Genomic DNA, 26,488 nt, shown 5'->3' on the forward strand with positions numbered 1-26,488 from the left:
TATTTTAAATGTACTCTTGGGGTTCTTTTTAGGCTGTCACTATTATTTCTTGTTTCTTTTTTAATATTGTAGGAAGGCCATTGAAAATTACATAAGAGTTTCTTTTTCCCAATTTAATGAGATGCTTTCATACATTATTCCTGAAGTGATTTATTTTATATAATTCTTTTTAATGGGTTATAGATACATTCAACAAACATGCTGTAAGGACTTTACAAATTTTGATTACATTTAAACTAATGCATTTATAGTTTCAACCATTTTATATTCCCTACGAAGATTATAATTAAATAACAGACTTATAATTGATGGGATTTACAATAGATAATTACTTTGTAATTTTGATATAAGTATAATTTGTTCTTCTAAATTTGTTGAAAATAATTTGCTCTGCTAAAAAATTAAGAGAAATATTATGTTGACAATAATTTCACAATAAATCATATGTAGCAGGTTATTATTGGTTGTTATTAGTTGGCAAAAAAGTAATTTTAATGATAGATTTAAATTAGAACCGATAACAACTTACCAACTATGACTTGTTGTGTAAACGTTGTAGATATAGCACTTCTCAAAAATTAAGCAATTTCTAAAATTATTTTTTTATCTCAAAATCTTTACAAATACAAATCTATCATTCTATCAATTTTGGGTGTATTTGATTGATATTTATCCATTTTTTAGGTGGTTCATATTCCTCTAAATTATGTTATAATGAGTTATGTTTTCCTAATTTGGGTTTTAATTTTAGATTTTAGATTATGCTATTTTTTTCAAAAACTTTATTTTTTTTAACTAAGTAGTATTAGCTCAAACAAAAATTAAATCAAAACAAGAAGAAGGAGAGAGAGGGCTTGTAATAGAAAACTCAATTCAATTCAATTGGTCTTCTTCATATTTTATCCAAATTCAATTTCTTCATATAGCTAAGCATACATCTTCGTGGAATTTCTCACATCCAATTGGTCTTAGTGGATTTTGAGGCTTTGTCCAAACTTGGATAATCTTTCACCCTTATCTCTTATTTTTTTTAATTTTTTAATTTTTATTTTTATTTTTTGTTGTTGTTGTTTATTGCTGCCTTATATAGTTTTATACATGTCCCTTGATTTAATTTTCTTTCCATTGACATCAAATTCTACAATTTTGGCAAAAGTCTTAGAACAAAGGCATCCCATAATAATATCTAAATTTGTTACAATGCCAAGAAAAAAAAAAGGTAACTTATCTTGTACTAAGTTATACATCTACATTCATGTCACAACTATAAAACTGATTTATGTTATGCATATGCAAAGAGAATTATTCATCCATGATGGTGAATGTATCACACAAATGCACATAAGAGGTATCCCATCAGTGGAAAAAAACTCATCCATGATTAATGACCACATAAACTATAGTAGTAAGACCTTAATGTGATTGTTTTAATGTATTCTTCACCATGGCTTTGAGATTTTTTTGGTTGGTTTATGGGAAACAATGTTGTTAGCACTTGAAATCACCGATGGCACATCACTAACAAAAATAATTTAGAAAACTTAAAGAATATGTGGGAGAACAGAAAGAAGAAGAAAAAAATATTTACTTTGGGGAGACTTTCCAAATTTGCAGGAGTGAGGTAGAGCAATTGCAAATATATATAAACAAAAAATCAGTAGGCTTATTTTTAGAATTCTAATAGTGGCAATTGAATAGTTTTCATAACTGCTTGATTGGGGAGAGAGTCATAGGGTTGAAAGAAGTTTAAATTATTATTAGATTGGGTTTGATGGAATGATAAATGGAAAGTTGAAAAGTTAGAAAACTTTAATTAAGAGATGGAGTTTTTTTATTATTATTATTTTTTATGTGATTGGGAAAATGTTAATTTGCAAAAGGAAAGAAAAGAAAAAGAAAAAAAGAAAGTTAGGGTCCGTTTGGATACAGCTAAAAACTGAAAACTGAAAAACACTGTAGCAAAATAATTTTTAAATGTGTGAATAGTACCATGAGACCCATTTTTAATGAAAAAGTTACTGAAAAGTGAAATTTGTGGGTTCGTGAACAGTACACGATGTACTCTGATTGGCTAAAAAAAGTTTGAAAAGTCAAAATTTGTAATTACTGTTCATTAAACAGTAACCGCACGTCTGAAAAACGCGTAAAAAAAAAAAAAGGGGAAAAACGCAAACGTGCTGATTTTCAGCGCAATCCAAACGCAGCTTTAGTGGGATTAATGAGCTGGCCGCTAATATGACTCAACAGCAGCATAGTAACAATAAATGTTACACTTCAACTTTTAGATATATATATATATATCTATATATAGATTTATATGCATTTAACCATTCTTTTTCATTCAAGCACAATGTAAAAGATGGCAAAAAGAGTGTTCTACATAACTAATGACACTTTTTTTCATCCAATCTAAATAAGTCTCTACGAGGCTTTTTGGACACACAAAGAACAAATACTAATAGCTCACTGATCCACAGCAACCGGAAATTAACCATAACCAACAGTCCAATACTCTCTGAAAAGTGGAAACACCCCCAAACCCCATTTTACACTTACTAGCATGAATTTTCTGGTGTCCCTGATACAACAATATAGAATCTCTAATGCCAAGAACTAGATAATCTTATGAATATTTCATATACATATGCAAAAGCTATTAAACTATACACTTAAGATATACAATTTAATCTCTTCGATAAGGTTGGGATGTGGCTTTCACTACACTGCAGAAGGTATCTTTCAAGGAATTTGGATTGCAATGCAAATTTCCATAAGATTTGGAACCATTATTGTGTTTAAAGTCCAACAGAAATGACAAATCTTTCAACTGATACATGAAATACCATGACAGATGCATAACCAGATCACAAAAAGTAACAAACAAACAGCCGCGTCAATGGCAAGAATAATTCGTACTTGGCGCCACCATTTCTTTCGGACAATTTGAGAGCTTGATCTGAACCTCATTGAACCCAAATCCTTCTGTAATGAGGCCGAGGAACCAACTCCAACTTGATTATTAGAATCTGGAGTTTCCAAATCAGCTTTGACTCCTCTATCTGTAGATCTTCGATGCCCCTCCGACTCGATGTCTCTCATTGCAATCACATGATCCTTTGCCTTCTTCTCTTGCTTGCTAGATTTTCCCAACAAGGGGGCTTTTGTAGAACTAGTGGCTTCAATTTGGCCATTTGCATCACTTGGGGATGGAGACAAACCTGTTTCAGCTATCCAGTCATTGCCATTTTGAGAAACATTGTCCAACGAGTTGATCAAGCGGCGGATGATAGGCACTAATTGTTCTTGTAGACCAATTGAGTTCATACTTGAAAAACTTCCTCTTGAACCTTTTCTAGCTATCTTCTTGAATTCTTCTCTCACATGCTCTAGAAATTGAAGAATGCTGGAGTTACCCACACCCTCATCGACAATTGCAAAATAAACATAGCCATCTTCCATAAAAAATCCAAAAGTCCTTTTGCGTGCTGTCTCGAAATACCAACGGTGGAATGGGGGAGCCCTTTCCAAGCACAAAGCAGCCAAATTTTCAATTTCACGGTCTCCACTGCTATGAGTGTACAAAATCCTGCTACCCCTTGAAACACAACAATAGTGAACCGTATTCTGAATCGTATCCATGACCATGGTGATAAAACTCCAACTTAGGAAAGCTGCCAATTCTAGTTAAACACCAACACTTATAATGATCAAAGACACTCTCAATTATCCTTCTTTTCTTTCGATCACTCTCAATTATCCTTCTTTTCTTTCCGGATCAGATCTTTAACACCCACTTGACTTTACCACACATTAAGCATTCTCATCAAAAATTAAACTTTGAACATAGGACTCTGCTAAACCTTTCTTTTGCCTCTATTGAATGTAGGATTCTGAACAATCTAAGCAATCAAGATTTGGCAAAATAAGAACCCAATAAACTCCTCAGCTAAAGAGGCAAAAGCCAAACAAAATGCAAGTAATTCCTCCACTACAAGGTCAAAAGTGTCCACTAAATACCAACATAGTCCCTCAGCAAAGTATTCAAAATCCAGAAAGAAGTCCCTCATTCCTGCCTAGGCTTTTTCAGAAATCAGAAATACCCCCATATGAACAACCAACAAACTACTCTGCCATGGCATATACTCTGTTAAGAAACAGAACAAAAAATAACATATAATCAGAGGTAAAACTTACCATAAATTTTCAAACAATCCCAATTGAATAGAATCCAATACAATTCTCAATAACCAATCTGAAAAATTTTAGTAAATACCACAGCTATGGGTTTCAAAATTCCAACAGTGACCACAAGTGTGTAATCTATGAAAAAAACTGAAGAGAAATAAACACAGATCATTACCCTAAAAGCATAAAAAAGATCAAATTTTGAGAGAAGCCCAATGATCAAAGATCTAAAGCAATAAAGTCAAAGACTATACATATATTCACATCTGTTTAGTTGCAGTGAAATAGGAAGCAAAAACAAAAACAAGAAACAAAAAGAAAAACAACAACCACAACAACTGAACTGTTATTAGTCGTGTGCAGCTATATTAATTTTTTCAAAAATCAAAATTTGAAGCAATCTAAACAGCAGAATAGATCAGGTTTCTCAAATCATTTACCTGTAAACTTTAATTCTTAAAAAAGCAGAAGCTCCTGAAAATTTATGAATGGTAGGAGATGATAGAAAGAAAGAAAGAAAGAAGAGATACATTGATTGAGGAGGCAGAGAGAGAGAGAGAGAGAGAGAGAGTTAGAATGTAAAAAGTGTTTATAAAGGATGAGAGATAAATAATCATAGACATAGCAGTGGTGGACTGGTCGTGTTTGACCTTTTCACTACACGTTGTTTTTTTTTTTTTTTTTTGGGAAATTCCAATCTATTCTCTTCTCTTTATTTCACTTTGAATAAACCAATTTTTTGAAAAATTCCATATTTTTAAATATCGTGTTTATCTCACTTTATCACATAATTTTTTTTTTTATATGTAATTTTTTAAAGGTAACAATAATGACTTTTTTTTTCCCTTTAATTAGTCTTGCAAGCTTCTATTTCGGAGGATCTCTCTTGACTTTTTTTTTTTTTTTTTGGAAGAGAGATCTCTCTTGACTTTTGTGTTCTCTTTTAAGCATTTGGATTCTAACATCCAAACCTGAAAGGTATTCAACTAGATTTTTTTTTTTTTTTTTGGGATATATTTTTCAACTATAATTTAAAATATCAAATTGGGTTATTACTTATTAGTGAGAAAATTATTAGGCGTAGACAAAAGATATGGAGTGAAAGCACAAAACAATATATATCATGTGTGAAAATAATGAAGTTCTACCATATGTACATTCCTTGAAATTTTCTTTATTTAGGTTTTTAACTTAACAAAGTTTTCATTTATATCAAAATATTAATTCATTGAATTAGTCAATGGAGTAAATGCATATATTAATTATTTATAGTTGTGCATTGATTATTGGAGGAATTTATATAATTACTTTTATAAATTTTAAGAAACTAATTTTATTTGGAATAATAATAATAATAATAATGTAATTTTCATATTCATAAATACATAATGAAATTTTGATGTCATTTTTCTAAGATTTATATGAGAAACAATTAATTTGAAATATAATATTCTTACTCAAATTTAGTTACTTTTGCAAGAGTTAAAACAAGGTCCAACCAAAACAAAAAAAAAAAAAAAAGAAAAAAGAAAAAAATTAATAACACACAATTAAGAATGTAAAAAAAATTATTGAAGGATATTTGCATTTTTATTTATCAAAATGATATTTGCATTTTTTATTAGGCATATCATGCAATTTTCATATTTGTAAATACATATAGTATGATCAATAACTACATTATGCTTATTATCTTTCTATTTTGTCTATAAAACAAGATACTAAACATTAAAATTTTTTACAAAAAAAATTTATTGAAATATTAGAAGAAACTATCAACAAAATGCATCACATGACTTGCCTAATTAAAATTATATATATGTTTTTTTTGTGGGGAGGGGGGGGGGGGGGGGGGGGGCTCGAGGATCGAGGAAGGGATTGCTGAGCTGTTAGTCTTGTTATTGAGACATCACATGCCTGAGGAGGGAATTCACCCGAGGAGAGGAGGAGAAGAGACAAAAGTCTCTTGGGAGCTCCAGGTGAGAAGGATAGGTAGAGGAGAGAGATTCATGGAAAGAAGGAGAAATTTCCAGCAAGAAGTAGCCCGTTGCCTCCGTATTAAATGGTGGACAACAGTTTTATCATCTGTATTAATGAGGAAGTGACCTGAACAATGTAATTGACAGCTAAGTAGTTTCTTCTACCACCTTCAGTAGATGTGTGTCATGATAAGAATTTGGTTTGGTAAAGATGGGGGGTTAAGATGTAAAGAGGAAGGGAGTATATAAGGGAAAGGAAATTTCCAGAAAAGGGAATGGAAGGATAATTCTTAGAGAAATAAGAGTTAGAATAAGAACTTTGAGGGAAGAGCGTGAACGGTATTTCAATTCGAGTATTATTTGCCTCCTTAGGCAAGTTTGTAATAAGCCTATTTCATATATTAATTCATGACCTTTAGTTTTTCATCCCTGTTTTTGTTCTTGGACTGAGCCCTCCCTTTTTGTTTGATCCACTCTCTAACAAATACATTGATTTGGGCTTGGTTGAACTGTGCAAATCTCACTGTTCTAAGTGGGCTTAAGCTATTTGATCTCTGTATCCTTAAAATATATATAAACCTAATTGAGAATCATTTTTTTTTTAATTGTAATTTTTCAAAAGTTGCAAAAATCAATATTTGAAATATTCAACAAATACAAATGCCATTTTAAAAAAACACAAAACAAAAAAATACTAAAAAATCACTCAATCTAATCCAAGTCGTCCACTAGAAAAAACAGTCAATTGCCTTTACGAATTGAATAAGTTGGATATGATTATAGGACCAATCCATTGCCTTCCTATTGGATTGTGTTAGTTGGATGGGATTAATGGCTTTTGCGCACACCCTAATTGAAAAGCAATAACTAGGTTGATATTCTCTATAAAAAAAAAAAAAAAAAAAAATGAAAAGCAACAAACACAATAGTCAAAAACTGGTCATGAGTTAGAACGGACTCTCCGGTCATAGCAAAAGTTTCTATATTCTTCACCCCAATATAATTCGTTTAATTGAGTTAGGGTGCATTTTGGAATGTATGAATCAAGATTAGAAATGGGTTAAGATATCAAATTTGAACAAAATGAAAATTTTGATGCGTTAATATGAGATATATGCTCATCTAATTGACTTAATATAAAAACTCTTATTGAAATGAAACCATGGTTCCCATGTACAAGACATTGTAGCTCAATAGTTCTTATCAATACTAATCTAATTACCATCTTTTTAGCTGTTCGACCATCACTAATCTAATTATCAAAGCAAGCATCGTAGAAGACAAGAATATTTCGGAGTTCTAAAAATTTTATTTTTTTAATCGATCATTTAGTTCAGTTTTTTGTTGCTGTCTAGAAGAAGGAATCTCATGCATTATATATAAGAGAACTGGCCAAGTACTCCTGTGGTTGTTGCTCTTGACATCTCAGTTGGAAAGCCATACGCATGATGTAGGATCTGATTCATGATGACATTTTTAGCAACATTGACCCAACTCTTGATATAGGTTAAGCTGTTCATGACAAAAGACATTAATAATTGAAGTAAATTGTACCATAACATATAAAAGGGGGGCGGGGGCGACCATATGTGTCTTACCCCTCAAGGCGTGACCTAATAGGGGCACCCCCATTGGGAAATTTTGGATTGAGCCATAGCTACTGTGATCGGGGTGCCACAAATCTCACCCTAGCACCCCAAGAGAACCAGCGGATGAGGCGCAATACATGCTAGGAACCCACCCCCCACATGGTACCCGCCACAACTCGAACAAGGGACCTCATGCATGCAGGTCTCACACCACTAATATGTACCATAACATATTAGTTTATACAGCTATTTTGAAATGCAAAAGCAAGAGCATTGTAATTTGTGAACAATCACTGCTGCTTTAAGTAGGTAGCAAGATGGCACCTTGATTGACATGGCAAAAAAATCTAATCTTTTCCACACAACTAAAAAAAAGAATATTCTACACATTTTTAATGCATCAACTTCATTGAAGAGTACAAACTAATGTAGTTGAAGCCACCATGCGGCATCAAAATTTGACGAAAAGGCACAACCATGTGAAAAATATAATTCAATATGCAATGCTCCCCTATGGCAGAGCGGAATACTATACTTGAAAATGAGGGGAAAAGCAAAAAAAGAAATTGAAAGTTGTTAGAAAGATTGTCTAAGCTACAGTGCCACAAATAAGAAATTACCACAAAATCCATCGATATGATAATGTCATTCAATGTCATCCCTTGAACTTCTAGATTCTCTCACATGATCAACGCAATCAGAGCTTCTTGCATCTTCGTTTTTGGGATTTCTCACCTCTCTTGCATCTTCTTTCGACTTGTTTTTGGGATTTCTAATGTCTTCTTCGGATTGTGCTGCTACGCTAGCCTGGGGCCTTTGTTGAATCGATGTATCATTACCATTGACTGCCACAGAAAATTCATGACCAGATTCAACATTTAAATGAGGTAGTTCAGTTGAAGATTTACTAGCAGGAACTAGTGAGAGGCGGCAGAGTGGGCAGGTGGTGTGAGTAGCAAGCCAGTAATCAATGCAGTCCATGTGAAATGTATGGCCACATGCAGGTATATGTTGAAGCCTATCCTCTGCTTGGTACTCCACAAGGCATACTGAGCACCTGCAAGAATAAAGAGAGGAAACTAAGAAATTCAAGATTGTAATCTCAAACACCTTGAAATTTATAAAATTCTTCAAGGCACTAACCAATTCGTTTAAGAAAATGCCTAAGTTTAATCTTATTCATTTTACCCCCTTTTCTGACATAAAAGGACAGTTCTGGAAAGCCCATAAACTTTCTCATTGCTATGATGCCAGTGACCCGAAATCTGTAGTATGGTCAATTAGAAAGTTATCTTCTTTCCCAATGATATATCTAGACCTAATCTTTCAGATAAGGCTTTACTCAATTCTATCAAAACTGATATAAAACAATCAGTCCAGTCCGATACATAGCAAGTTAGAAAGTAATGCACCCTCTCAAGAGTCAAGATGCACCTTCCATTAAATTTAATTTATTTTAGTTTAAAGCAACTTAAACAGATGCCTTATATTTGAAGAGCAAATTGGACTATCTCTAATATGTACTAATAACCACTACAATGTATATCTAGATAATAAATGAATCACCAGCACAAATTTGACTCAACTGGGAAAGCTCAACAGTTGGACTGTTACCATCAAGTAACCAAAATCCTAATATGGAGGTTAAGAAGATTTAAAGTGCAAGAAAAAACAAGTTATGGATACAGCAATAATAAAGACAGTGCTAAATAGTAAATACTAACAAGCAATAGCAACTTTGATGAGAATATGAGACATAAGAAAAATCAACAAAATAAGGAAGTCCACTCACTGTGAATCTCTGATGGAGAAGCTCTCCTTGTATACAATAATCGGTAGCATCTCTCTCAGTTCTTTCTTCAAGCCCAATTCAGATTGTGCAACCACAACCATGAAAGACATAGTTACATTTGCACATTCACAAACCTCAACATGCAAATTACACAAATAATTGAAAAACAGGAAAAGGGCAAGGAAAGATCTTGTTTACCCTGGAGATATCATTGTTGTTGGCATAAGATGGTGGTATTTGAAGAGAGGACGAATTGGCCCTTTGATGGCGTAGATAGCAAAGATAGAAGAAGAAGAGGATGATGAAAGCGGAGGAGACTGGTACAAAGATAATAAAAGTTTGGTAAAGCTTCTCTGCTGTTGAAGCTCTTGTTTCAGAACCACAAGGTGGCTCTACCTCTGAGTCTGAATGGCTATGAGAAATCATTACTAATGCTCTAAACACACCCAGTAATCCTATGAAAACATAAAAGAACAAGCTTGAAAGGTAATAATTATAGGATGAGAAATAACGATTAGAGATTTATTTGAGAGAGAGGGGGGTTCTAGACTGTGAAGCAAAGCAATCTAAGACATGAGCAAACTGATTTTCTTCAATAAAAAACAGATGGAATTTTCAGATAGTGTAGTGATGCAATATTCAGAGAAAAAAGTTCAAGAGTGCTAGTTTTGTAGAAGACCCAGATGAAAAATTTTAAACTTTGAGATTGATTTGAACTTTAAAGTCTGCCTTTTGGCATAAGACAGCTGAAAGGTATGAAAGTGAAAGAGACAGTAACTTAAAGTCTTAAACTAATTGATATTTAAGAAGTCCCACAGCTCAATCTCTTGTGGTTTTAAAACAATAGTTTAACTTGCAAGCACCCATAACCTGCTTTAAAACTAAATTTGCTAAGCAAATTACAACCAGACTATGTTTGTAAAACTGAAACTGATTCAAGAACTAATTTGATCCAGAACCTAATCACTAAGGGTTTAAGAATTTTGGGACTGGTTTAGGGAGAAGTGCAAACCTATATAAGGTATGATATTTAGCATTAACTTTACATTATAAAAAAATTTGAAACACCTATACATAAGAAAGGGTTTAATGCAACAAAATAAGTGCAAAACAAAATCACAATAAAATATCAGACAGTAAAAGGAACAAACAATCATAGAATTGGAAAGAAATACCATCTCATAAAAAGTATTAAATTTTACTGGGAGCAAATATACATCACTCACATAATGACTTGTGATTGGTTAAATATGAATGTCGTCCTTGATCTTGAGAACCTAAAAAACCTTCACACGAACTTTAGAAGCAATTCTTGAATATTTTCATCTACTTAATTTTTTGATAAGGCTGCAGTTGTTGCGTTTGCTGAAAATCCCTTGTCAACCATCATTTTGTGATATTTCATTGCCTTTGTTGTCTCTCTATGTTGCAAAAACCCACGGATTATTGTGTTATATGTGTGCTCGTTAGGTGAACAACCATTGCCATTTTCTCAAGCAGCTCACTTGCTTCATTAACTAGTCCATTCTTGCAAAATCCTTTGATCATTGTAGTGTAAGTCCAAACATTAGGTTTCAATCCTTTTGCAGGAAGGCCACTAAAGATTTCTCTTGCAGTCGTAAGTTCCCCAACATTGCAGAAACCATCGATCAAGATGCTGTAAATCACAATACCACAGTCCAGCCTTTTGTCTTCCATCTCCTGAAACAATGCCATTGCCTCAGAAATTCGTCTCTTCTTAAAAAAGCCATCTAACAAGATGGCATAGGTTTGGGGATCTGGATGTTGGCCACAAGCTCGCATTGTATTGAATAGCTCTAGTGCAGCTTGGACTCTCTCCACTCGACAAAACCCACCAATAAGAGAGGTGTAAGTCACTACATCGGGAATCATTCCTTTGTTGGACATTTCATGAAATAGACGCATTGCCTCATCAATTTTTTCACTTTTGCAATATCCATTGATCAATATGCTATAGCTAACCACATCGGGTGAACAACCCTTCTCATCCATCATATTAAACGTCTTAACTGCCTCATCCAGTCTGTTTTGCAAACAATAACCATCAATCAAAGAATTGTAAGTGACTATGTTAGGATCAATGCCTCTTTGAATCATCACATCAAAAATTTCTTTTGCCTCAGTCAACATCCCTTCCTTGCAACGTGTGTCCACCAATATGCTAAATGTTTGTACATCTGGCATGACCTTCCTTTGCCCCATCTCATTCAACAAAGTAGCCGCCTCCCTCCACCGGCCAAAATTGCATAGTCCTTGAACTAAGGAATTGTAAGTGACAACGTTTGGCTGAATGCCTTTACTCATCATTTCAGATAAAAGATTCAAAGCCTCAGTTACCAATCTGTCCTTACATAAACCATCAATTACCGTGCTATAGAGCACCACATTTTGTTCAAAATTCCTTTTTCCAAGCATCCTGAGCAACTTAATAGCCACACCAGTTTGGCCATTCTTACACAAACCATTTACTATCGTCCCACAAGTAATTGCATCAGGTTCATACCCTTTCTTCTCCATTTCCTCCACCAACCTCACAGCTCCAGCAATGTTACCTCTAAGATAAAGCCCCTTGACAAAAGTGGTTAAGAGTTATACGGTTTGGTTGATATCCAAGTTTCAAAATTGTTGCTAAGACGGAGAACCCAAAATCGACCCGGTTCAGATGGCAGAAGCAATTAATCAAAACAGTGAGAGTATAAACATTGGGAGAGATTCCAAATGATTCCATTCGTTTAATTAGAGTAATGACTACAGAGTAATGCTTCATTCTTGCAATGGCACCCAACAATTGAGTAAAATCGAACAGGCCTAAGGCATGATCAAGATTCTTAAAGGTTCCAGATTTGCAGTGATCTCTCACAGATTTCAAAAACTGATTCCGATTCTGATATGGGGTTTTCGCATTTTCTCTAATAGTGGAACAATAATGATAAGAAGTAAAAGCACGAAATGGAAGGCTTACTCTAATAATCAAACGATTGCATATAAAAAGAAGAGAGGATGTTGATTTACCCATTTCACAGTGACGACAGTCAGTCTCAGCTACCAACTCGGGTCGGGTTTGGTTTCGGAACTTCAAAAATCGAAAGAAGGAGAAGCCACTGTGGCGGAGTGGCAGATCGAAGAGCGAAGCAGTGAGTTCGAAGGTAAGAGTAAAGAATGAGAATGATTTGTATTTCTGAATTATTATTATTTTTTTTTTTGAAAAGGTATTTCTGAGCAGCGACTACCTCCCGCCCCTGGCGGAGGGAACTGCGTGAAGCTGGTATTTCAGAATTATTTGGAAACTCGTTTGGAGCCATTTTTGACCCCCAAAAAGAAAACAATAAAAAATTGTAAGGCTAGACTGACATATTTTGTAGTACTGCACGTGTCCTATCTAAATTTTTTTGAAATTTTTGTTTATGTTGTGCAAAAATGAAGAGTATAATAAATAAATAAAAAGTCAAAAACCCAATAAACAAAAAAAAAAAAAAAAGAATGAATTCATGCATATATAAAAATAACTAAAATTAAAAATTAAAAGAGAGAGAGAAAAACTCGTGTAATTATAATCTATATATATAATTAAAATCAAAATTGAGAGAAAATCTAATTTAATTCTAAATTAGATTTCAATTATTGTCTAATATAAATAAATCATCAAAAACCCAATAATAATAGGAAAAAAAGAGAGAATAAACTCATGTGCATATCCCAAAATAAAAATATAATAAAAAATGGGAGAGAGAGAGAGTAAACTCATCTATGACTATATAAATAATTAAAGAAAATTCAATTAGATTCTAAATTAGATTCTAATTGCTATCTAATTTTACATCACGTGTCATTTCTAAGTTTTTAAAATTTTTGTTCTAGGTGAGTTATAATGTTGTGCAAAAGATGAAGATTATAATATAAATAAACCATCAAAAACTTAATAAAGAAAGGACAAAAAAAAGAAAGTAAAATCATGTGTATATAAAAAATTCTAAAATTAAAAATTAAAAGAGAGAGAGAGAGTAAAACTCATCTATGACTTAAAAAATATTTAACTCTTAAACTAGGTATAATTTAAAGAAAATCCAATTAGATTATCAATTTTGCGCCATGTATTTTATCTATTTTTTAATTTTTGTGTCAAGTGAATTATTAAGTGTAAATGTCAAAGAAACCAAATACAATTGAAGTCCAATTTTGTGCTGCGTGTCCATCTAATTTTTTAAATTTTGTAGCAAGAGAATTAATGGGTAAAAAAACTGAAAATTTTAAATCCAATTAAATTCTAAATCTTTTATATATATATATATATATATATATATACACATATTTACACACATATATATAATGAGAAACCATTACATGCTCTATAAATTGAAGAATGCGGGAGTTACCCACACCCTCATCGAAAATTGCAAAATAAACATTGCCATCTTCCATAAAAAATCCAAATGTCCTTTTGCATGTTGTCTCAAAAAGTCAAAATACCAACGGTGGAATGGGGGAGCCCTTTCCAAGCACAAAGCAGCCAAATTTTCAATTTCATGGTCTCCACTGCTATGAGTGTACAAAATCCTGTTACCCCTTGAAACACAACAATAGTGAACCGTATTCTGAACCGTATCCATGACCATAGTGATAAAACTCCAACTTAGGAAAGCTGCCAATTCTAGTTAAACACCAACACTTATAATGATCAAAGACACTAGCTTGAAAATTATTAGGTGCAGACAAGAGATATAGCGTGAAAGTACAAAACAATATATATCATGCATGAAAATAATGAAGCTCTATCATATGTACATTCCTTGAAATTTTCTTTATTTAGGTTTCTAACTTAACAAAGTTTTCATTTATATCAAAATATTAATTTATTGAATTAGTCAATAAAGTAAATGTATATATTAATTATTTATAGTTATGCATTAATTATTAGAGGAATTTATATGATTAATTTTATAAATTTTAAGAAATTATTTTTATTTGGAATAATAATAATAATAATAGTAGTAGTAGTAGGTTAATCCGATTAGAAGACGACATTCTTTTTCATGTTATATACATATATGGGATCAACATTACAGCATTTATTCTATGTAATTAAAAATGCTACTAATAGTATAAATACATTTGTGGGGCCCGACAACAGATGGGCCAGATCCACCTATTCACAGGAATACTTAATGCCCAGGCCGAGGAGGATAGTAGTCCCAGCCCAATAAACGCAAAGCACCAATGGGCCATAGAAACCGCCGAGGAAGGTACAGCCCTCGGCTAGCCCAGAGATACACTCAGGAAAGGGGTAAAAGCGGCATAGGGATAATCTTGTAAGAAATCTAAAATATCTAGGAAAGGCTGCCCAAACTACCTGCCCTAGACGGAGCTTTGCCTCTCACAGAGTCGTGTCTCTTTAGCCTACTCAACCACTCCCAACAACTCAGGTCTTAAACTGATGGGACAAGTGTCAGGCCAGGAAAGTTCGACCCTACACGTGGACGAAGGAAATTGAATGCACGCTAATATAAAAGGAAAATTTGCAACCTAAAGGAGGGGATCCTTCCGGAAAGAAAAGGACCAAAAGGGGTAAACACCTCTAAATCATGCCTGAACAACTTAACAAAACCACAGCCGAGTAAACATGACTTAGCCTTTCGATCCCACTCTCTACAAATGATATTGTATGGGTCCATTTACGTGCGAACCCAACCCTATTGTGGTCTAACGCTAATCGTGTCCCTACAATTGGCGCCGTCTGTGGGAAGGCTTGCATGTTAGCTCGAGCGGTGGTGAAGTTGAGCTTCTGTCGAACAAGGGGCTATGAAAGTGCCTATATCACCGGCGACATATTGCTGATATTCCAACATAAGCTCTTACTAGGGGCTACGTTCCACGTTGTCAACGACATGGACAAGCCTAGGGGCTTCAAACACCAGGCCAGCTCCCCCCACCTTATTCGAGGAGCTAAACCTTCAGAAAACAAGCAAATAAAAGGAATCATACAAGTTTTGGACAGAACCAAGGCCTTGCATGGTCCTCGGACCCAAGCCTCTGGGGAAACCAACTACTTAAAAAGAAGAATACAAGTTTTGGACAGAACCAAGGCCTTGCATGGTCCTCGGACCCAAGCCTCTGGGGAAACCAACTACTTAAAAAGAAGAATACAAGTTTTGGACAGAACCAAGGCCTTGCATGGTCCTCGGACCCAAGCCTCTGGGGAAACCAACTACTTAAAAAGAAGAATACAAGTTTTGGACAGAACCAAGGCCTTGCATGGTCCTCGGACCCAAGCCTCTGGGGAAACCAACTACTTAAAAAGAAGAATACAAGTTTTGGACAGAACCAAGGCCTTGCATGGTCCTCGGACCCAAGCCTCTGGGGAAACCAACTACTTAAAAAGAAGCATACAAGTTTTGGACAGAACCAAGGCCTTGCATGGTCCTCGGACTCAAGCCTCTGGGGAAACCAACTACTTAAAAGGAATCATACAAGTTTTGGACAGAACCAAGGCCTTGCATGGTCCTCGGACCCAAGCCTCTGGGGAAACCAACTACTTAAAAAGAAGCATACAAGTTTTGGACAGAACCAAGGCCTTGCATGGTCCTCGGACTCAAGCCTCTGGGGAAACCAACTACTTAAAAGGAATCATACAAGTTTTGGACAGAACCAAGGCCTTGCATGGTCCTCGGACTCAAGCCTCTGGGGAAACCAACTACTTAAAAGGAATCATACAAGTTTTGGACAGAACCAAGGCCTTGCATGGTCCTCGGACTCAAGCCTCTGGGGAAACCAACTACTTAAAAGGAATCATACAAGTTTTGGACAGAACCAAGGCCTTGCATGGTCCTCGGACTCAAGCCTCTGGGGAAACCAACTACTTAAAAGGAATCATACAAGTTTTGGACAGAACCAAGGCCTTGTATGGTCCTCGGACCCAAGCCTCTGGGGAAACCAACTACTTAAAAAGAAGAATACAAGTTTTGGACAGAACCAAGGCCTTGCATGGTCCTCGGACTCAAGCCTCTGGGGAAACCAACTACTTAAAAGGAGAATACAAGTTTTGGACAGAACCAAGGCCTTGCATGGTCCTCGGACCCAAGCCTCTGGGGAAACCAACTACTTAAAAAGGAGAATACAAGTTTTGGACAGAACCAAGGCCTTGCATGGTCCTCGGACCCAAGCCTCTGGGGAAACCAACTACTTAAAAAGGAGAATACAAGTTTTGGACAGAACCAAGGCCTTGCATGGTCCTCGGACCCAAGCCTCTGGGGAAACCAACTACTTAAAAAGGAGAATACAAGTTTTGGACAGAACCAAGGCCTTGCATGGTCCTCGGACCCAAGCCTCTAGGGAAACCAAGTACACAAAAGCGCCATTGGAGCTCCCTTACTCCCAGTCGATTGCTCGGATAGATTGTTTATAAATCATCAGCCTTGGACGACATTCACGCGCTTATCACAGAATGTCCAACTGATATCCCGGTTAGTTTCGTAACTTTGATTTATTACAAATTATCGGTATAATGCCTGATAGTGATGACAGATGAGATTTGATTAGATTATGCTTCAAAGTAGCTTTATCACAAATACTCTCTAAGCAACACATACATAGAGCACATTCGTTCACAGAGTTGTGTTGCCCATTAGATCAACGTTTAAAACATGTAAATCAATTTCCATTTTTATTACGACAAAGAAATAGTACAGTGTACAAATGAAAAGCTGGAATCAGCCCACGTCAAAGCTTACTACATAAGCAAGAAAAGAAAAAACAAGAAAGCTGGAGAAAGCCGAGGAGGTATGTCGGAGGAAAGGTTGGCTACAGCTCCGAGACCTTATTCTTCCCCCGCACCCTTACATGCCCATAACTCAGGCAGCCAAAAAGACCCAACTTGAACCTGACACCGTTGAAGAAAAGGTGCAGGGAGTTGAAGGTGATGGGGCTTTCTCTAAATATACACCTGCCGCAAAGCAGAGGCGCTGATGGAGGAAAACCCTTCTTCTGCCATACTAAAGTGCTGGCATGAACAGAGCCTGCTTCGGATTTTGGCTAAAAGAGGGAGAGACGCCATTCTCCCTCGGTGGAGATGGAATACTCTCTTGAACTTATGCTTCCTGTGCCCATACCTTACTGTTATAAGCCTCATGAAGACACGGCGCTTCTGCGGCGGAGACATTTCTTTCTTCCCAACCCTCACTTTCAACATGTTATGCCAAGAAGGGAGAACTCCGGATATGGAAGCTGTGATGTGGTAGAAAATCTGAAGGATCTGTGCGTATATAAAGCAACTTTCTCTGCTTCCCATTTATTGGAAAAGACAAGGTGATGGCAGTCAACTCATGTGGCGTCCCGAGAAACGCTATAGACAAAACAGTCTAGGCTCAACTTCCAACATCAACTGCAACCACAAGATTAAAGAGCCTCGTAAAGGCGCGCTTCGGTCATCGTGACATCAAAGGGTACCACGTGGCCAGAAGTTGCAGAAATATCTCTTAATTCATGGGCTAGGTGGATTCGTGGCCCCGGGGCCGCTTTGTTTAAGGGCCCAGGTACTTTGGCCGACGCCGAGCAGCGGCCATGGCCGAGGACGATCACTGTTGGGCACCTCGGGAAATGCTCAAAGATAGGGGAAACCAAGTACTAGTGCAGACATTGGTCTTGGACAGAACCTAAGGCTTGCATGGTCCTCGGACTCAGGCTAAAAGGGAAAACCAAGTACTAGTGCAGACATTGGTCTTGGACAGAACCTAAGGCTTGCATGGTCCCCGGACTCGAGCCTCTGGGGAAAACTACTTAAAAAGGAGAATACAAGTTTTGGACAGAACCAAGGCCTTGCATGGTCCTCGGACCCAAGCCTCTGGGGAAAACCACGTACTAATGTAAACATTGGTCTCGGACAGAACCTAAGGCTTGCATGGTCCTCGGACTCAAACTAAAGGAGAAATCAAGTACATAGGGTAAAACGCATAAGTCCTGGACAGAACCCAGGTTTTGCAAAGTCCTCGGACTCAGGTTGCTTGGGAAATCAACTGCCCAAATGAAGAAACTCCTCGGCTTAAATACTGGAAAAGGTTAAGGCTCGCGTGTCATGGAGATGGCAGAACAACCTAATGATCGTCAACCTAAAGAGGCCATTCATCCGGTGGGTAACACGTCCTCGGATAGCTACTTCTTACATCTAATCGGAGCATTTAATACCCATCCCGGCTAATTTTAAGATAAGTCTCATTCCACTCTGGTCGGATTGCTACGTTGAATAATAATTTTGTTAAAGTCATCGTGGCATCTTTTTATCAACGATTACTTTGGCCTTATTTATTATTAATTGAAATGCTATACTATTATGCCGAGCAGTGCATTCACATTTGTTAAAGTATATAAACAAGACATACGAAATAGAATAACAATCACTTTTATTAATATGAAAAATTGTTACAACATACAAGGAAGGGCTTAAACAAGCCTATACAAAAAAAATAAACTGCTAAAACAGTAACAACAACCGTAACATAAATAAGTAAACCACCAAGTGTCTTCTGAATTCGCCTTCAAAGTCTCTCTGAAATCTCTGCCTCAGTACTGCTCATATCAGGAGAAGAACCTTATACAAAAATAATGAAGGACAAGGAAGAAGAATTGGAACACATGGAAGCACTTCAGCAAGCTCTTGTTGCTGAAAAAAGCAAGGGAAAAAGAAGATGGAGGACATGAGCGGGAAGGAGGAGAAGAAGAGGGAAGCAATGAAAAGAAAATAAAAGGAGCAAAAGAGGGAGAAGGGGAGCCATATTAGGTATGCTCATGAGAGAGCGGATGGAGATGACAAGGGAGGTTTTCGGCTCAGTCACACCAGAAATGGGGTATGACGAGTCCCTGCTTCGGATTTTGGCTAAAAGAATGGGGAGACAAACCTTGAGTCTCCTCCATCCTTGCCCCGACCGAGCCATCTCAAGTTTCGTTAAGGTATGGTATTTTTGGGAAAGGAGGGATTCATTCATGGTTGATCACTATGGGGGACGTGTTATCGAATGAGGAATAACCAAAGGGAAGAAGCGGATTCTGAGAAGAGTCTAAGGGATTCGCATATGAGATAATCACCTTCTTGTCTTCTCTCTTTATATAGGGGAAAAAGATGAGGGTACGTGACACGCTCCGATCCTCTAAGAAAACTGCTAGTAAATGCAAAACCGTTTCGTTTCTCCAAGCTATCCGTAACCGCTAGAGTTAAGAGGCCTCGTAAAAGGAAGACATTAAAAGCGCATTACGGCTAACCAAACGGAATAAACGCATCACGCGTAAGTCAAGGGAAATATCTCGTAGACCGGCGCATTCCTTGGGGAGGTGAAAAGTCGCCGACGTTGATCAAGGGCCGAACTTAATGAGCCGCAATAAAGTCTCGGAATTATCAAAACCCACCTTTCCAACCGAGGAGTTGGATAGCAGGGTTTTGAGGGGCTATTGTGGGGCCCGACAACAGATGGGCCAGATCCACCTATTCACAGGAATACTTAAGGCCCAGGCCGAGGAGGATAGTAGTCCCAGCCCAATAAACGCAAAGCACCAATGGGCCATAGAAACCGCCGAGGAAGGTACAGCCCTCGGCTAGCCCAGAGATACACTCAGGAAAGGGGTAAAAGCGACATAGGGATAATCTTGTAAGAAATCTAAAATATCTAGGAAAGGCTGCCCAAACTACCTGCCCTAGACGGAGCTTTGCCTCTCACAGAGTCGTGTCTCTTTAGCCTACTCAACCACTCCCAACAACTCAGGTCTTAAACTGATGGGACAAGTGTCAGGCCAGGAAAGTTCGACCCTACATGTGGACGAAGGAAATTGAATGCACGTTAATATAAAAGGAAAATTTGCAACCTAAAGGAGGGGATCCTTCCGGAAAGAAAAGGACCAAAAGGGGTAAACACCTCTAAATCATGCCTGAACAACTTAACAAAACCACAGCCGAGTAAACATGACTTAGCCTTTCGATCCCACTCTCTACAAATGATATTGTATGGGTCCATTTACGTGCGAACCCAACCCTATTGTGGTCTAACGCTAATCGTGTCCCTACAACATTTATTTTTCATATTAATTATTTGAAGTGGTTCATTAATTATTTAACTATAATGAAATTTTGATGTCAGTTTTTTTAAGATTTATATGAGAAGCAATTAATTTGAAATATGATTATCTTGCTTAAATTTAGTTACTTTTGCAGGCAGTTAAAACAATATCCAACCAAAAAAAAGAAAAGAAAAAAATTAGTAACACACAACTAAGAAAGTAAAAAAAATTATTGAAGGATATTTGCATTTTTATTTATCAAGATGATATTTGCATTAGGCATATCATGCAATTTTCATATTCATAAATACATATAGTATGATCAATCACTACATTATGGTTATTGTCTTTCTATTTTGTCTATAAAACAAGATACTAAACATTAAAATTTTTTACAAGAAAAAATTATAAAAATATTAGAAGAAACTATCAGCAAAATGCATCGCACAACTTGCCTAATTAAAATTATATATATATATATATATATATATTCCGAATTGTGAATCATTTTTTTTTTAATTGTAATTTTTCAAAAGTTGCAAAAATCAATATTTGAAGTATTCAACAAATACAAATGCCATTTAAAAAAAACTCAAAACTAAAATAATAAAAAAACTAAAAAAGCACTCAATCTAATCCAAGTTGTCCACTTGAAAAAACAGTCGATTGCCTTTACGAATTGAATAAGTTGGATATGATTATAGGACCAATCCATTGCCTTCCTATTGGATTGTGTTAGTTGGATGGGATTATTGGATTTTGCGCACACTCTAATTGAAAAGCAATAACTAGGTTGAAATTCTCTAAAAAATTTTTTTTTTTGAAAAGCAATAAACACAATAGTCAAAAACTGGTATGAGTTAGAATGGACTCTCCCAGTCATAGCAAAAGTTTCCATATTCTTCACCCAATATAACTCGTTTAATTGAGTTAGGGTGCATATTGAAATGTATGAATCAAGATTAGAAAAGGGTTAAGATATCAGATTCGAACAAAATGAAAATTTTGATTTGTTAATATGAGATATATGCTCATCTAATTGACTTCATATAAAAACTCTTATTGAAACCATGGTTCCCATATACAAGACATTGTAGCTCAATAGTTCTTATCGATACTAATCTAATTACCATCTTTTTAGCTGTTCGACCATCACTAATCTAATTATCAAAGCGAGCATCCTTGAAGACAAGAATATTTTCAGAGAAGTTCTAAAAATTTTATTTTTTAATCGATCATTTAGTTCAGTTTTTTGTTGCTGTCTAGAAGAAGGAATCTCATGCATTATATATAAGAGAACTGGCCAAGTACTCCTGTGGTTGTTGCTCTTAACATCTCAGTTGGAGAGCCGTACGCATGATGTAGGATCTGATTCATGATGACATTTTTAGCAACATTGGCCCAACTCTTGATATAGGTTAAGCTGTTCAAGACAAAAGACATTAATAATTTAAGTAAATTGTACCATAATATATTAGTTTATACAGCTATTTTGAAATGCAAAAGCGAGAGCTTTGTAATTTGTGAACAATCACTGCTGCTTTAAATAGGTAGCAGGATGGCACCTTGATTGACATGGTAAAAAAATCACACAACTAAAAAAAAGAATATTCTACATATTTTTAATGCATCAACTTCATTGAAGAGTACAAATTAATGTAGTTGAAGACACCGTGCGGCATCAAAATTTGAAGAAAAGGCACAACCGTGTGAAAAATTGAATTCAATATGCAATGCTCCCCTATGGCAGAGCGGAATACTATACTTGAAAATGAGGGGAAAAGCAAAAAAGGGAAATTGAAAGTTGTTAGAAAGATTGTCTAAGCTACAGTGCCACAAATACGAAATTACCAGAAAATCCATCAATATGATAATGTCATTCAATGTCATCCCTTGAACTTCTAGATTCTCTCACATGATCAACGCAATCAGAGCTTCTTGCATCTTCGTTTTTGGGATTTCTCACCTCTCTTGCATCTTCTTCAGACTTGTTTTTGGGATTTCTAATGTCTTCTTCGGCTTGTGCTGCTACGCTAGCCTGGGGCCTTTGTTGAATCGATGTATCATTACCATTGACTGCCACAGAAAATTCTTGACCAGATTCAACATTTATATGAGGTAGTTCAGTTGAAGATTTACTGGCAGGAACAAGTGAGAGGCGGCAGAGTGGGCAGGTGGTGTGAGTAGCAAGCCAGTGATCAATGCAGTCCATGTGAAATGTATGGCCACATGCAGGTATATGTTGAAGCCTATCCTCTGCTTGGTACTCCACAAGGCATACTGAGCACCTGCAATAATAAAGAGAGGAAACTAAGAAATTCAAGATTGTAATCTCAAACACCTTGAAAGGTATAAAATTCTTCAAGGCACTAACCAATTCATTTAAGAAAATGCCTAAGTTGTTAATCTTATTCATTTTACCCCCTTTTCTGACATAAAAGGACAGTTCTGGAAAGCCCATAAACTTTCTCATTGGTCTTGATATAGCATGTGATATGAATCTCATTATTGTTTATTAAATGTATATACTTTTAAGATGTCATAAGGTAAATCATTTCATTTTTCAAAAACTCAGCCAAAATTCCTTTTCCAAGAGGTCACGTATTCCAATATTCTTATTCAAGCATGCTTTATTTTTTTAAACACTTGATTATACATAAACCAGATTTGAAATTGTAAAGCAGCATTTTTAATATCAACACTCTAAAATAAAATGCTTGAAATTCAAGCAGTGCTAATCGGTTAATCCATGTAACCCTTTTATGATGGTTTACCTCCCTACATGGATTTACCTCTTATTCCCTTAAATTGACCAGTTCCAATGGGTGATAGATGACTATCATTTCAGCTTCCATCATATGTAAGAAGATGCATACACCTGGTACACACATTCACAATTCAGTTTAACTTAATGGTGGCCTTCTGTTTCTAGACCCTTTAAACAGCTTCTATGCATCCCATATTTCAAAAGCAACTATTATCTATTGTTATTAAAGGCCATGCTGCCTCAAGGTGCATAAAAAGAATAAATATAAGTATGAGACCAGTTAGTTCTGGCAGATATGATGGTTATTAACTAGATTGCTTTGATGGATTTGCCAGTAAAGAAGATAAAAGGCACTGATTAACCTTTGTCTTGAACAATGCCAATGCCAATGCCACAGTTTTTCCTCTTAAGTTTGAACAAAGAGCTTAATAAAAAGTTAATGATTTAAAAATACATACCTTAATCAAAGAAAAATGTTTGTGACATTGAATTCAATTAAAGGCAGGTCTCATAATACAAAATGTTGACCACCAATCAGCTCATGTGAACATCATGGTTATTTAATCTGATCATGTACACAAATGTCTTCCTTCATCAAACCATATTAACTAAATTAAAGTGGAGAATGGAATCGTGACTCATCCACCAATTAAGTTACGAGATGTGTGTGGTGAAATCCTAAGAGCAATGAAAATTAAACACAAGAAAGCTCCTTGCTTCACAAGATGCCATTACCACTCAGCTATGATGCCAGTGACCCGAAATCTGTAGTATGGTCAATTAGAAAGATATCTTCTTTCCCAATGATATCTCTAGACTTAATCTTTCAGATAAGGCTTTACTCAATTCTATAAAAACTGATATAAAACAATCAGTCCAGTCCAATTCATAGCAAGTTAGAAAGTAATGCACCCTCTCAAGATGCACCTTCCATTAATTTTAATTTATTTTGATTTATAGCAACTTAAACAGATGCCTTATATTTGAAGAGAAAATTGGACTAATCTCTAATATGAACTAATAAGCACTACAATGTATATCTAGATAATAAATGAATCACCAGCACTAAATTGACTCAACTGGGAAAGCTCAACAGTTGGACTTTTATCATCAAGTAACCGAAATCCTAATATGGAGGTTAAGAAGATTTAAAGTGCAAGAAAAAACAAGTTATGGATACAGCAATAATAAAGACAGTGCTAAGTAGTAAATACTAATAAGCAATAACAAGTTCGATGAGAATATTAGACATAAGAAAAATCAACAAAATAAGGAAGTCCACTCACTGTGAATCTCTGATGGAGAAGCTCTCCTTGTATACAATAATGGGTAGCATCTCTCTCAGTTCTTTCTTCAAGCCCAATTCAGACTGTGCAACCACAACAATGAAACACTTGCATATTCACAAACCTCAACATGCAAATTACACAAATAATTGAAAAACAGAAAAAGGGCAAGGAAAGATCTTGTTTACCCTGGAGATATCATTGTTGTTGGCATAAGATGGTGGCATTTGAAGAGAGGACCAGTTGGCTCTTTGACGGCGAAGATAGCAAAGGTAGAAGAAGAAGAGGATGATGAAAGCGGAGGAGACCGGTAAAGAGATAATAAAAGTTTGGTAAAGCTTCTCTGCAGTTGAAGCTCTTGTTTCAGAACCACAAGGTGGCTCTGCCTCTGAGTCTGAATGGCTATGAGAAATCATTACTAATGCTCTAAACACACCCAATAATCCTATGAAAACAAACATAAAAGAACAAGCTTGAAAGGTAATAATTATAGGATGAGAAATAAAGATTAGAGATTTATTTGAGAGAGAGTGGGGTTCTAGACTGTGAAGCGAAGCAATCTAAGACATGAGCAAACTGATTTTCTTCAATAAAAAACAGATGGAATTTTCAGAGAGTGCAGTGAAGCAATATTCAGAGAAAAAAGTTCAAGAGTGCTAGTTTTGCAGAAGACCCAGATGAAAAAAAAAAATTGAAACTTTGAGATTGATTTGAACTTTGAAGTCAATCAGAAGAAAACCCTATTGAGAAAATTCTAAAATTTATTAAAAAAACTGGAAGTCAGAGAATGAACGAGAGAGAGAGAGAGAGGCAACGTTGTAGAGGAAGTGTTCTTTAACTACCAGATCACAGGGAGAGCGCAAGTGGCAGATGCGGTAGGTGGACGATTCAAATGGTTCAGAGTTCAGCTTGTCTGATTAATGAACAAACCATGAAAACTTGTCTGATTAAATAACAGCTTATCTAACTTTTTAAAAGATATATAAGTCGTTTATTATCTTAATTTTATACGTTTTTTTAATTTTTTTTTTAAATCTTAATTTTGTACCTATAATTTGTAAAACAAGTAAGAAATTCATTGGTAAACTTATTGCTAATTAAATGGATGTAAATTTAAAAGCTTCTTGACCATGCTAATTAGTCTCTCTCTCCCGTGAATAGAAAATATATGATTTTCTGCTAATAAACCTTCTGTCTAAATCACCAACTCTTCTAACTTCAAACAATTACATTTTAAGAGTGATTGAATAGAAAGTGTTTTCAAAAGAAAAATGGTATGTTAAGCTTGTTTTCGTGAATTCCAATTGCTAAATAAAACATTCTTGAGATTGTAGATGTTTGCGGTATTGATGAGTTTCATGATGTAAAATATTTCTATACGTTCCAAAAGCTCACTTATCCAAAAAAAAAAAAAAAAAAAACATATATTTATATATCCATACATTAATGCATTCTTTTATTTGGAACTAAAAAGAAAATAGATATCTGGAAATATTCATATAAAAATGCAAGTGATTAATGCGCAACAATATTGGCATCCTATGTTTACAAAATATAAACTACTTATAACGATGTATATTAGATTATAGATAATGTGATTTTTTTTTTTTTTTTTTTTTTTTTTTGAGAAACCAGACCCTAAGTGCGGGCTGGGCTTTATTGAAACAGAAATTAAACATCAAGATACATCACCCAAAACCAGAGGGGTAATGTCTTAAGGACAATCCTCTAACCAAACTTGAAACTCAGGCCCTACTTTAGCACGTTTAGCTAATGCATCAGTTACTGAATTACATGAACAAGGAACATAACAAAAATCAGAAAAATGTAAAAGA

At 35.5% G+C, this 26,488-nt stretch overlaps 3 protein-coding genes across 13 annotated transcripts; all 3 read right to left on the reverse strand.

Annotated features, from left to right (window-relative positions):
• Positions 1-2,487: 2,487 nt before the first annotated feature.
• On the reverse strand, positions 2,488-4,791 carry LOC126698961 (phytolongin Phyl1.1-like). Its single transcript, XM_050396502.1, has 2 exons — positions 4,626-4,791; positions 2,488-4,144 (listed from the first exon to the last, which is right to left on the reverse strand). The coding sequence occupies exon 2, from the start codon at positions 3,643-3,645 to the stop codon at positions 2,824-2,826; it is 822 nt and encodes a 273-aa protein (XP_050252459.1). The 5' UTR covers positions 3,646-4,144; positions 4,626-4,791; the 3' UTR covers positions 2,488-2,823.
• A 2,849-nt stretch (positions 4,792-7,640) lies between these two features.
• LOC126698382 (RING-H2 finger protein ATL7-like) lies at positions 7,641-25,615 on the reverse strand. 4 transcript variants are annotated; one of them, XM_050395556.1, is made up of 4 exons: positions 24,842-25,615; positions 24,654-24,760; positions 22,452-22,888; positions 7,641-7,676 (listed from the first exon to the last, which is right to left on the reverse strand). In XM_050395556.1, the coding sequence occupies exons 1-3, from the start codon at positions 25,112-25,114 to the stop codon at positions 22,477-22,479; spliced, it is 792 nt and encodes a 263-aa protein (XP_050251513.1). In that variant the 5' UTR covers positions 25,115-25,615; the 3' UTR covers positions 7,641-7,676; positions 22,452-22,476. The 4 variants fall into 4 exon arrangements, with proteins under 4 accessions (XP_050251513.1, XP_050251512.1, XP_050251511.1 ...); XM_050395555.1 differs by lacking the exon at positions 7,641-7,676 and adding an exon at positions 21,640-22,023; XM_050395554.1 differs by lacking the exon at positions 7,641-7,676 and having other exon boundaries at positions 22,197-22,888.
• On the reverse strand, positions 8,120-12,862 carry LOC126698381 (RING-H2 finger protein ATL7-like). 8 transcript variants are annotated; one of them, XM_050395550.1, is made up of 4 exons: positions 12,579-12,862; positions 9,744-10,000; positions 9,546-9,610; positions 8,120-8,810 (listed from the first exon to the last, which is right to left on the reverse strand). In XM_050395550.1, the coding sequence occupies exons 1-4, from the start codon at positions 12,580-12,582 to the stop codon at positions 8,399-8,401; spliced, it is 738 nt and encodes a 245-aa protein (XP_050251507.1). In that variant the 5' UTR covers positions 12,583-12,862; the 3' UTR covers positions 8,120-8,398. The 8 variants fall into 8 exon arrangements, 4 of the variants coding, with proteins under 4 accessions (XP_050251507.1, XP_050251509.1, XP_050251510.1 ...); XM_050395552.1 differs by having other exon boundaries at positions 9,744-9,949; positions 12,579-12,861; XM_050395553.1 differs by having other exon boundaries at positions 9,744-9,862; positions 12,579-12,860.
• Positions 25,616-26,488: the final 873 nt, after the last annotated feature.

This window comes from Quercus robur, chromosome 9, assembly GCF_932294415.1.
Source record: "Quercus robur chromosome 9, dhQueRobu3.1, whole genome shotgun sequence".
NCBI lineage: Eukaryota > Viridiplantae > Streptophyta > Magnoliopsida > Fagales > Fagaceae > Quercus > Quercus robur.